A 12294-nucleotide genomic window follows, 5' to 3' on the forward strand; every position below is an offset into this window, starting at 1 on the left:
GTCAAAGGGATCAAATCTTCAAATTTCTTCTCTTAGGTGAAATGAGTTAAGATGTTACATTCCTTTTTCCACAAGCTACAGATCTGGAGTAATGGCATTTATGTAGTAGCATTTACAAAGAATATTATTTCAACCACAAACATCAGCTTTTATACGGCAATCAGCGTGAATTATATAACATGTTCTTATTTGCAGAGATTTTCAAGGCTTTATGCTTCTCATACCAACGTATATTGGGATTGGGTTTCTCGGACTTCCTTATATGGTCAAACTACTTGGGTTATGGGTAAGTATATAATACATTGTTTTGCTTTTCCCTCAAGACTAAATAAAAACTTTAACAAGTTCGTTTCTGAAATGAAAGCCTTGCACTTTCATTACCGATAAATTTGTTTCTTGTTTCATACATGTTCGAAAACACAATATTTAATCAACATGCCAATTAAATAATTTGGCTAAAAAGTAATTAAATAGTTTTGCCTTCACCTTATAACTGAAACAAATTCGTATAACTAGGTAAATATGAACTTACCTTCGAGTATATATGTTCAAAGGTTTTTTTTTATTTTGTTTGTCTCCTCAGGAATCATATCTAGTGATCTTTCAATTAAGTATGCATATCATTTTATGTTAATGGGTCATTCAAAATTTTGAAATGTTATTTCAGTAATGTACAGTGAATGCATTCCTGCGTTCAAAGATATAATAATCTTGATAATTATGCAGTTATATGATAATATAACTAGAGACGATACATTGATATGTTTTTTGTATTCAGAAACCGTAACACTTCAGGATAAGCAATGAACTGGTTTTTTCTTCTCAAATTCCAGCTCAAGTAACAATGGCTTCACGGGGATTTCCTTCGTTGAAATAAAACTTAATTGAAAACTTGTATTTTTTCTAGAATAGTAAAAGTAATTTAACTTTACATTTATAAGGCATTCAAAGTCTCAAAATGACCCAATGTTATCAAATTACAGAACATTTAAAATTAAATAAAAGAATTTGAATTAAGATAACCGGCGTATACACAAACTGTTCATTTTATGCTAATATTTTTACTGGTAGGCATGCCTAAGTTTGATAAAAATTTAGTGTAGCATATTTCTGTCATTCGAATGAAAGTGTGTCCCTTTAATCGTTTCTCTGTGTCCTGAATCTGTCAGAAAACATGATATATATATATATATATTGTCACTAATGGCCATTTTATCAGACGCCATACCAACCCTAAATGTTGAAAAACTACAAAACATTTTAAATTAAATCTAAGATAAAAATTAAAATCACTGGCGCATAGATAGTGCGCTCATTTTTACGTTAAAAGCATAAGCGGTATGCATGTTTAAATTTGAAGAAAAAAATATAATGTAGCATATTTCTACCATTCGATTGAAAGTGTATCTTTTCAAGCGTTCTCCTCTGACCTACAGCTGCAAGAAAATTTGATATACAAATTGTCACCCATGTCCAGGCTTTTAAACATCAGACAAACCGTAAATGTTGTAAAGAAAGCATTGTCATATCAGCGTAACGCTACATATAAAGAGAAAGTATGGAATTAGGACCTTTTTTCTATTAAAACGGCTATTACGTTAGATTTCAGCATCGGGAAATGAAGAATTCGGCTTATGAATAATAAAATATATCCATAATAAAGCGATACACGAGTCTATAACGTTAAATTTGTTGTATTTGTACATATTTCCTGCGTCGGAACATTGTTTATCTTGACTATTGTTTATAAACGCGTTCAAGCTCGGTTTATTACGAAGAAAACCGAGTAGATCACATGGCTTGCCACGTGACGAAGTAATTTTGGCTTGTCGTGGGAGAATTATCTATGTCAATCGCGGGCACTACACTATTGAGGTTCCAAAGGGGATGATTAAAATCGAAAATAAAAAAACTCGTGCAGAAATGCACAGGAATTGATACTTTATCTGTACACATTAATAGATATTATTTACCATTCAACATGTGCCTATGTGTTTATTATAAATGTTATGTTTATCATCTCGTTCGATATTCTCACAGTAACACCAGTACCGTCATAGTTTTACACTTAAAACGAATACCCCTAATTAGACCCCATCTTGCATTCAACAACAAACACACGTTGTCGAGAGTAAATTCAACTATTTTAAATATTTATCAGATAACACATATAGTAGTGTTGTTCATAACATATTTACGCGTCAAACACTGGATATTGGATTATAATCAATGACAGGCGGATACGTTATAATTATGGTGCTAACGTTAAGGTAACCAGTCAAGCAGCAGCTTCGCAAATTCCGAATCCAAATTCAGTCCAAGATCCTCTTTCATCTTTTGCCATTTATCGATCTCCTGCCTAATGTTAATTCTTGTCTGTCCTCTTTTCTGGTCTGACTCCTTCCTCTTACGCTTTATGGCATTTTCTGTGAGGTAACTTTTAGGTCCTCGTCGCCTTTTCGTATTTGCGTCCACCATATTGCTTCTTTCTAGGCTTATACGCATGCGCAGCATTAGGGTTACAAGCGGTAATGTTTGAATTAGATCAAGACTGCACTGCTTACATTCTTTATCTTTGGTTGCAATGACTTTTAATTTTAGTAAGTAACAGAAAGTCTTAGTTTGTAACAGACTTTTGGAAAATAGAACGTTTTATATCGTTTTCTCGTAGTGTGTTTTAACATTATAGTCGCTTTAATTTCCAATTATATTCTTTAACATTCTGATATTCTAGTTAGGAAACAATGTTGTTTTCATTTTAGGTCGGTAGTTCTGGACTGCTTATATATGGACTTTTGAACGAGTTGGGGGCTTTGGTTTTAACAGATTGTACGTCTCGTCTCACTGAAAGGTATCGAACAATGCATATCTCCTTCAAAAGTGATCGTCATGCTTTGCAGGTGAAACATTCACTCGACAAGTGTACATGCAGTGACATTTGGTACTTTGCTTTTTTATGTTAAATACACATGTAGCTCTTATAATAATGGAAAATACAACTTCAGGTAATCGATCTGTATTTGAACACTAATACATAGTTTGTGATTTTTATTGATCATAGAACAGGTGAGAGATACAGTGATATCGGAACAGTAGCCGAGATGAGTATGAAGCTGGGGCCTCCCTGTTTGCAACATTACGCTGGAAAGTTCAGGTAGGTGTCTACGTTAATAGAATTTTATGCGAAGTTTAAACAAAAATGAAGTGAATACGGTTGATCCAATAAGGATAACGCGATTATAGGTCATATGAAGATAATTGTCATGCCATAATATTTTGGTATGGCTAGTCTTCATTACTCACGCTTCTGTGAAGAGACATTTTTTTCGTACATGAAATCTCATGCGCAACCTGATGCGAGATTTGTCAGTCTCGTCTGATCTGTCTGGTACATTAATGTAATATATGACATGAAGTAATGTCACACTTATCACTAATCCAGTTATATTTTTTTGCTTTTTTTTTTTGTTTGTTTGTTTGGTTTTTTTTTGTATTTTTCCCCTTTTTTTAAAGTTTTTTTTTATTATAGCATACAAGACATTACACTGCTGAAACATACTCACAGTAGTACAGGCATTTATAATTGTGATTTTTAACACTCATGATAACCTGGAGTTTGCATCATCATCATCATCATCATCATCATCATCATCATCATCATCATCATCAGTTTCATAACACCAGTGTCGACATCATCATTATAAACATAAAATTCATTTATCTCTATGAAGACATCAGTCCCTACAGTATCATAAATACAATACACTATCATCTACAAGGATGGACTGCATTAATCTCTTAACATCATTCTTGCGTCATTTATTTATACACACTCACATAAAGCATACACCAATCGCACTCATACACTGTACAGGCAGGATTTAAATCATCATGAGACAGAGGGAAAGAATAGAATAGAAAAATAGATATAAATATATATTACTTTATTTGAAATATAATTTGATGGTCATGGGTTACCTAGCAAACTTAGGGTTTGGGTGTATATAACTATTTGAAATATAGGCATATTGACATTTGATAAAATAAATTAAAACGGTGATAAATATTAAAATTGCAAGTATTTATATAAGTAACAAAAGGGATATAAGACATGGACTGCACTGCATTATATATAATATATAAATATATTTCTAAAATAGGTTTTCATTTTTGCCAAGAACTTTCAAACTTCCTCATGTTTGCTTTTATCTATATAACTTTAAACAAGAAAGTTATCTTTAATAGTCCATTGAGTTGCTGAGGTATCTGGTTTTCTAGATTAAAAACTTAATAAGAATTAGGATTTCGTTATCAGTTGGGTCACAATATTGTGAAACTAACCCCAAAAGATAATAGTCTTTGTTATATGCAAAAGGAATTAACAGTACGTCAATCAGAGATTCAAACTTCTGAAGAAGTGTTTGGACCTGTTGGCATTCCCATTAACAATGCATTATTGTCTCCTGTACCAAGTTACACAGAGGACATAAAGGGTATCTAGATAGCTTTATTTGATAAAAGATGTCTAAATTGAAACCATTGCAACTTTGATTTTAGGTAGCTGAAAATGGTACCTATTTTTTCCCCACATTTCTTGATCAAATTCAAACTTTTGATTCCATTTTCTGGCTCGTTTGACATGATTCTTGAGCAATAACACAATGTCAAAGTCTATTGAACTCCCTTGAAAAATATTTCCAGAAGGAGTAGGATACATGGATGAGACGTTCTTTCTAAATTGATATCATGATTTCTCAAAAATCCTTTGACAGTGAAAACTAGTCCATGGTACCGAAGAAAATTTATATATTTGCAAAAATATTTTCAATACTAGAAATTGTTGTTAACAATTTGGCGGGCTTTTCACTTCTTTAGCGACAAGTTGACCGGAAGTTGACATTTATCCTGATAATGATATATGAGAAAGGTTCCTTGTTTGTTAGTCTCTACAACATATCCAAAGATGAACATTGAATCTTGAAACGTTAAGGAGATATAACTACATAATAACGAAGAAATACACTTTTTAAAGGTTCAAACATATTTGACCCCTGTGACCTTAAATGTCGGTAAAGGTCATTCATATTTGAAAGCCTTATAATGTAACATCTGGTGATCAATATATCCCCAATATTAGTTCTCTAGACCTTGTGAAACTTGACAAGAAGATTGTTGAACACTGGTACCCTATTTTGTATGTTTGAACTTTGACCCCTTTCAGAAACCGGAAGTTGACATTTTGAGGGAAGTTTTTCTTATGACAATCACTAGGAAGTCTGCACAGAAGGTTTATAATCAATTTTCATCTTTGTATGCCTTCTAGAAATTGAAAAACTTTCATTTCACGATTTTTAGTTAATTGGCATCTGTGACCTTGAAAGTGGGTCAAGGTCATTTATATTATCAAACTTTGTTGCCAGTTACATATGCTTCATATGTGTGAAATATAGAGCCTCTAGGCCTTTCAGAACTTGAGAAGAAGTTTTTCAAAGATTGGTACCCTTAATAGCAATTTTCAACTTTGACCTCCTACCGCAAACCGGAAGTTGAATTTTGAGGTACGTTTCTCTTATATCACTCGACAGGAAATGTCCACAGAACATTTATGTCCAAAGTTGAAGACTTTGGGCAGCTTAACAATGGAGAAATTACCATTTAACGATTTTTACATAATTGACCCCTGTGACCTTGAAAGTGGGTCAAGGTCATTTATATTGACAAACTTGATAAATAATTGATCAGACATCTTACACATGAAATATCAAGACTCAAGGCTTTGCAGAACTTGAGAAGAAGTTTGTCAAAGTTTGTAACTTAAAATAACACTTTTGAACTTTGACCCCTACCGAAGACCGGAAGTTGACCTTTGATCCCAGATTTTTTCTTGTGAAAAGTGTTTTCTTATTATTTTACTTAATATGAATAAAACTGAGGTCACTAGCTGAAACAGTTTTTGAGTTACGGCATTTTAGGTAAAATCGGATATGACGTCATGGCGGCCATTTTGTTTTTCCGATGAATTTGAATATGTCACTAAATAGTAGAAGACATCTGGGGAAATCTTTTCAGTTACAATTTTATAAAATATAGCCCATCAATATTGATCTAGAACGAGTTTTTCCTATTTGTCGGCATTTTTAAAAGATCAAAGGAAATTTTTAAAATGGTGTACAGCGGAAATGGCTAAGGTTTCTGAAGAACTGAAAACACTAAATTCATCGGAAGGACGTTCTGCATCGATCTGAAGAAGAAAAATTTTAAAAAGTTCAAAATTGAAAAAAATTAAAAAATTTGTTAAATTTTGAAAATTTTATCCAACAGCGAGCTTTTTTATTTGACATATTTTCTGATAACTTGTCTGACAACAATTTAGATAATGAAATTCTCTACAAATAATATAATTGCACAAACTCTATATAATCAAAGGTTTTCGAGATATTGACGTTTTAAAGTTTTTAACTTATGACGTCATGGCGGCCATATTGAATTTTTGACCTACTTAAAATATCGGCATCGACAAGTTCATATACGTATCTACAAATAAATGAATAGACTGTATGTCTAGCTTTTACAATTTAAAAGATTACGAACCCACAATATTGGAAGAAGAATAATAAGAAAAATAATAATAATAAGAAACCGAACAAAAACAATAGGTCTTTTCACAAGTTAGTGAAAAGCCCTAATAAGAAACATAACAAAAACAATAGGTCTTTTCACAAGTTAGTGAAAAGCCCTAATAAGAAACATAACAAAAACAATAGGTCTTTTCACCAAATGGTGAAAAGCCCTGATTACAGTTACAAGCTTACCTGGTGCATTGTTAACCAATTTAGTAAGCTAACATACTTTCGTATACAAACTTTGTATAGGGATAAAGGGACATATGGACAAACAATTAGGTAAGGATATATTGTTTACATGTAAGTAACAGGATTCAATTCTTAAATAAAAATCCAATTACATGTCCACACTAAGAAGAAGTTCACTATATGAACACACAATATTATTAATACACAGTTCGGTATGGGCGATATGTCCGTTCCAAAAATGTCCAATAAGTATGAGAAATCTGTGTGCGTATTTCATCGTCCGAAAATTCGGTGTTAGATCCACTAAAGCAGCGTTTCCAGAAGTTTTTTCAAGCGAGCCTAGAGTAAATTGACTAACCAGCGACACGATCATGTGACCACCCCCCACCCCCAAGTCATATTTGTAGTACATCCAACAAATTCGAAAGACCAATTTCTTAGTCAATAACGTACAAATAAATAGACAGTTATTGAAATAATGACGTGATTTTAACTTTCCAGGTTTTCAGTTAACTGCACGATATTTATAAGCTACGGCCTATTTTTACCCGACTTGATTGCCACAATGAATCTTTTTGCTAAAGATGTAAGTATACATGTCCTCTTGTAGTCTATATTTCTTTTAAATTTCACAAATGTATTTGAGGCGCTAATCGTTTCTATAGCGCGTGAATTAGGGGCCATAGTAAAAGATATACTGGGCATACATATGAAGCAACTAATGCTGGCTTAATGTATTAACTCTATGGCTCTCTGTCCATTCATTGAACATTGAAGATACAAAGATAAATTTTCTTCACCTATCGTAACACCTGATATCTTCACAATTTCCTTTCTTTCTTGTCCGCTTTTCCCTGCTATAATTTTCATTCTTTCCTTCTTGATAGCTATTTAAACTTTAATATCAATTCTCATTATTTTTTTACGCTTCCTACATTTAAATAGGGATACATTTTTACCACCGTTCATCAACCACATCCTGTCCCATTCCAAATCGATGTCATATCTTGAGAATCACTTTATACTGCATACAGTGTCCAACTTATCTGATTAAAAAAATCCAGTGTTTGTTTACACGGCAAAAGCAAAGCATTGTTCCCCTTTCTTCTCTCGACTATTATGGAAGCTAAGGTCAGCTATAACACAATAGTTGTGAAACGAAAGAAATATCAAGGTAAACCACTCAGATCAAACAGGTCAGATTGATGTGTTCTTCATTCTTTGTTTAGATTCTACGCCAATACGTTGACATCAATGACAAGCTTCTGATTGTTGCCATTTCGGTGCTTCTGTTGCCAGTCTACTTGACTAGAAGAATGAAACTAATGTCCTATTTAGCAACAGCCGGGAATATTATTCTTTTTGTGATAATTATAATATCCTTCCAACACATCTGTCGAGACCTTCCGGATACTAGCAGTAGATCATCTTATACGTTCATCGATTTTTTAACAATTACATCGTTCACAAATGACGTGATGTTTTCATATGACGGGATAGCTATGGTAAGACACTGATTTCATTCGCTTTAAAAGAGCCTTATTGAAAAAGCATGGATACTGCGACATATATTGTATCATTCGCGTTTTCCAGAGTCCCTCGGTCGTAAATCGCGTGTTTGACTTTTAATGGTTGGTTGGAAACATGTTATCTAGCATTTCTGATTTTTATAAACGGCTTCATTGTTGCAGTTTCTCAGAGGTCGTTTGATTTAGCTTTTGCATAACACCAGTAAAAAATTAATACAAACTAAGAGTTATCATATATGACAAAATGACATATAAACTTACTGTTCACTAAGTATTACCTTATTTTAGGTTCTGCCAATACGAAACAGAATGAAGAGTATGAAGAACTTTGACGGCTGGAATGGTATTCTAGGACTTGCTCTTGTCTTTGTTATCAGCTTTCATGTTGGCTGTGGATTTTATGGATACCTGAAATTTGGCGAACTAACACAAGTTACTTATATATTGAACCTAACAGAGAATGATTGGTACGATTTTTCAACAAACAACATATTCAGGATAAAAGTATACTTCAAATGAGGGCGAAATATTAAAACACATCATAACACGATATCATATAGTGGTGTTGGCGCCGCCATCGTGTGATCATCACTAGATCTATATAAGCCTAGTCTTTTCTCTATTTTATTAGGCCACCATCATCTTTCCGTCCGTAAACAATACTTGTTCTGTCTTAAGATGTACATCACGGATCTTTCCCATAATGGCTGACAAGATGACCATCTTTGATTTTTACAATGGAAGTTTGTTATCGCTTTTTCTTGAGAATAACAGTATGGCTCTTTCTCAAATTTCATATGTAGGTTTTCCATAGTCCTTGATTGTGTCGCTTTCATTTCGGAGACTAATCAGAAAAATGAAAGTTTGTTATCGCAAGTTTAGAGAAGTATTGAATGGATCTTCCTCAAATCTGATCGATGAAACCAAATGTATGACTGGTAGAAAACCTTGATAGTGATACCAATTTTTTTTGTTATCGCTATTTCTAGATAAGTACTGGTTGGATATAAAATTCCTGATTTCTTAAACTTAACTAAACTAAACTTGAACTTAGAATTTCAAAAACAAAGAAGAGAATAGAAATAAGGGTAAAGATCCATCTTTAAAAAACAACTAAAGACCAAAAATCTTCTTTCCTCAGAGTATAAACTCAGTCCATTGATCCATCAATGAAAGAAACTCAAACTGATGTAAACAGTGAGTCTCAGCCTTTGGTCGATAAGGAGCGTGTCCACATAGGGAAGATAGATGTCATAATTGAAATCCAACTTCGTTTGAACCTACAGTTTTTACCAACTTAATTTAAAACATCGTTGGGTGAAAGGACTCAGTTTTATGTAAATCGAGGATGTGTAAAGTCCAGTTTGAGAAACAGAGGTATGAGTCAGATTTCAAAATCATGGGGGTTTGATTTTGTTTCAACTTATTCTTATTACGTAATAAGGTTTAATAACTTACCTTGCTTAGTTTTAGAAAAAAATCTTCACAAACTTCAAACATTGAAATATAAATATTATTGAAATAGGGCATGCACTTCTAGAATCCACACACATGGACATGAATAAAATCTTTAGGGAAAAAAACAACCAGAAAATGTTTTGACCATAAAATAACGTCTGAAAACAGTCTCTGACCGGGCGATTGAGTGAAAACTGATTTTATAAGTTCACCAAAACTATCTGCTTATTACAAATGATTCTGGAGAAATCCATTCATCACGCGATATGTACAATCAGTGAACAAGGCCACAGAATTTAGGTACGTGACATTCTGTTTACCCACGCGTAAATAACATTGGACACGAACTAGAACTTTAAGAAATTCCATGAATAGGGGTTGATAATGCTGCTAATGGGAGACTCATGTAAGTTAACTCAACCTACTTCCTCATATACCAATGCAATCTTGTTTAATGGTCAATAATTAGGAATGACAAGTCCTAAACTCATCTTCACTCTCGCTAAACGTTAAGAAAAAAGCTGTCACAAAAATTTTGAGTGCGTGATTTTTTTCAGGATTTCGAAGTCCTTGAAGATCCTTTCATTTCTTACCTCGTACTTGACAATCGGATTATCCGTGTTTGTAGTAGCAGAAATAATTTGGACATATTTGAAGGAGAAGTTCACTAATGCGATCGTTCAGAACTATGGCGAGTTCATTTGCCGAGGTATTCTGCTGATTTTCTCATGTAAGTATAGCAGAAAAAAATGAAAATACTATTTTTACAATACGTAACATGTATCTAACTTACCATGACCCTATTTAGGTTAAGATTTAATATATAAATAATGCTAAAAATGACTTTTGCCCTAAAGACCGTCTTTCTGTTGATAATCTATTAAAATTGAAATGATGTAGTAGACCTGAATTTTGTCGATCGAAGGTGACCAGATAGCTCCCTTGGTAGCACGTCTATCTCGAATGCAGAGGGTCTCCTAAAAGGTACAAGGAGAATAAGACCAGGTATTCTGGAAGAGTAAACGTCTTCTGCTTCACGTTCTCAAATGAGGCAAGGCCTACCACAACGGAAACAACTGGCGAATTAACGAACATCAAATACGTCCAGCTCTCTGTCGCACAAATAAATAAAATATTTCTTAATGATATCACTATGTCGACCATAAAATTTCCCCATAATTTTTATCATCTGCATCTATTTAACCCGTGTTACGAGTTTGTCGGTCAATTGACGACTTCTTCCTTCTAAAGTTGACACACATATATTTCCCATCTGTTTATGTGATACTAATCTGAGGGAAATTGCAATAACATGCACGTAACAACGCCTTCATATGACTTGACCTGATTAGCATTTCATACTGATTTTATTGTCAGTGTCATTACATGTGTCAGTTAAATGCTAGTGGGAAATAAATTTAAAATTGTGCTATACAAGTCGTCTTGTAAAAAGATAAGACATTATTTTTATTTTCTTTGAAGGTGCATTCACGATTTTGATCCCAGAGTTCCAACTGCTGATATCATTGACAGGATGTTTTGGAGCAAATTATGCAACACTTGTCGTTCCGTTTGTCATTAAGATGTTGATGTTGTATAACGACGAGGGGTCTTTGTTACCTGTGGACAAACTGAAAAGGAAACTGACACTTTTCTGCTGTTTAGTGATACTCCTGGTTGGCATATACTCGGTGGTTGCGGGGACGTGTGCTGCTGTATACATGGCTGTTTGGCATATCGTTCTGTAAATTTAGTGATATGCTTGTTACTACTAAAAAGAGTGTACTTTATTGTAAAAACACATTTGAAATAACCCGCTTAGACATGATCTTTATTGGTTTTTATTTTCTTATTTCTCTTTTCTTATTTTCTCCCTTGTTCCCATTCACTGTATCTCTGTTATTTGTATTAAATTAATCATACAACATCCTTAATACATCCAAGGAAACCATTCAAAGATGCCCACTTTTGGGTTATTTTTTCCAATCAACTCTAAACTCGTGACTGCAAGGTACCAAGTGTTACCTGCGCATATCCACGAGATACGTATGGTTCGTTTATAAACATAGGATACCAAACTTAAACTGTCAAGAATCCAAGATTTTATTCGATCGGCCACTTAACTCTTCACACTAGTATCAAACATTTCTACGAATCAAGAGGAACCTATTGCAATTTGAAGATTTTCATTTTCCAAAGCGACTTATGACATCACATTTTTTGAATAAAAATTCATATCTGATATCATTTGTAGTATTTCTTAAGCATCCTTATATATCCATAAAACACTCATGAAAATATATATTATTCAACTTTAAAAAGAAGCAATTTCCCTGCATATTTGAAGTAAGATATAAAGTTTGAGATTGTACAAAAGAGACACAAGTAAATAGCCTTATTGAGAAAGATACAGCAGAGCAAAATTGTTTTATTCTTCTAGGACTCGTCAGTGATGCTAAGGGCTTACATTTTGAAGCCTATGAGCCTACTAAGAA

At 33.4% G+C, this 12294-nt stretch overlaps 1 protein-coding gene across 1 annotated transcript; it reads left to right on the top strand.

The window, feature by feature from the left end:
- The first annotated feature begins 202 nt into the window (after window positions 1-202).
- LOC132565439 (proton-coupled amino acid transporter 3-like) lies at window positions 203-11547 on the top strand. The gene is made up of 8 exons (XM_060230078.1): window positions 203-286; window positions 2763-2851; window positions 3062-3154; window positions 7314-7398; window positions 8042-8317; window positions 8630-8808; window positions 10357-10529; window positions 11282-11547. The coding sequence occupies exons 1-8, from the start codon at window positions 212-214 to the stop codon at window positions 11545-11547; spliced, it is 1236 nt and encodes a 411-aa protein (XP_060086061.1). The 5' UTR covers window positions 203-211.
- The last annotated feature ends 747 nt before the right edge of the window (window positions 11548-12294 follow it).

The sequence above is a fragment of the Ylistrum balloti genome, unplaced genomic scaffold (genome assembly GCF_031769215.1).
Source record: "Ylistrum balloti isolate Yb309-2 unplaced genomic scaffold, AGI_CSIRO_Ybal_v1 Utg369724, whole genome shotgun sequence".
NCBI lineage: Eukaryota > Metazoa > Mollusca > Bivalvia > Pectinida > Pectinidae > Ylistrum > Ylistrum balloti.

Bases quoted from the DNA above. Each gene is read 5' to 3' on its own strand.
- LOC132565439 (XM_060230078.1), top strand. From the start codon at position 212: ATGCTTCTCATACCAACGTATATTGGGATTGGGTTTCTCGGACTTCCT. The intron at 2,852-3,061 runs GTATCGAACAAT...TATTGATCATAG, and splicing joins ACGTCTCGTCTCACTGAAAG to AACAGGTGAGAGATACAGTG. The intron at 7,399-8,041 runs GTAAGTATACAT...TTCTTTGTTTAG, and splicing joins TGAATCTTTTTGCTAAAGAT to ATTCTACGCCAATACGTTGA.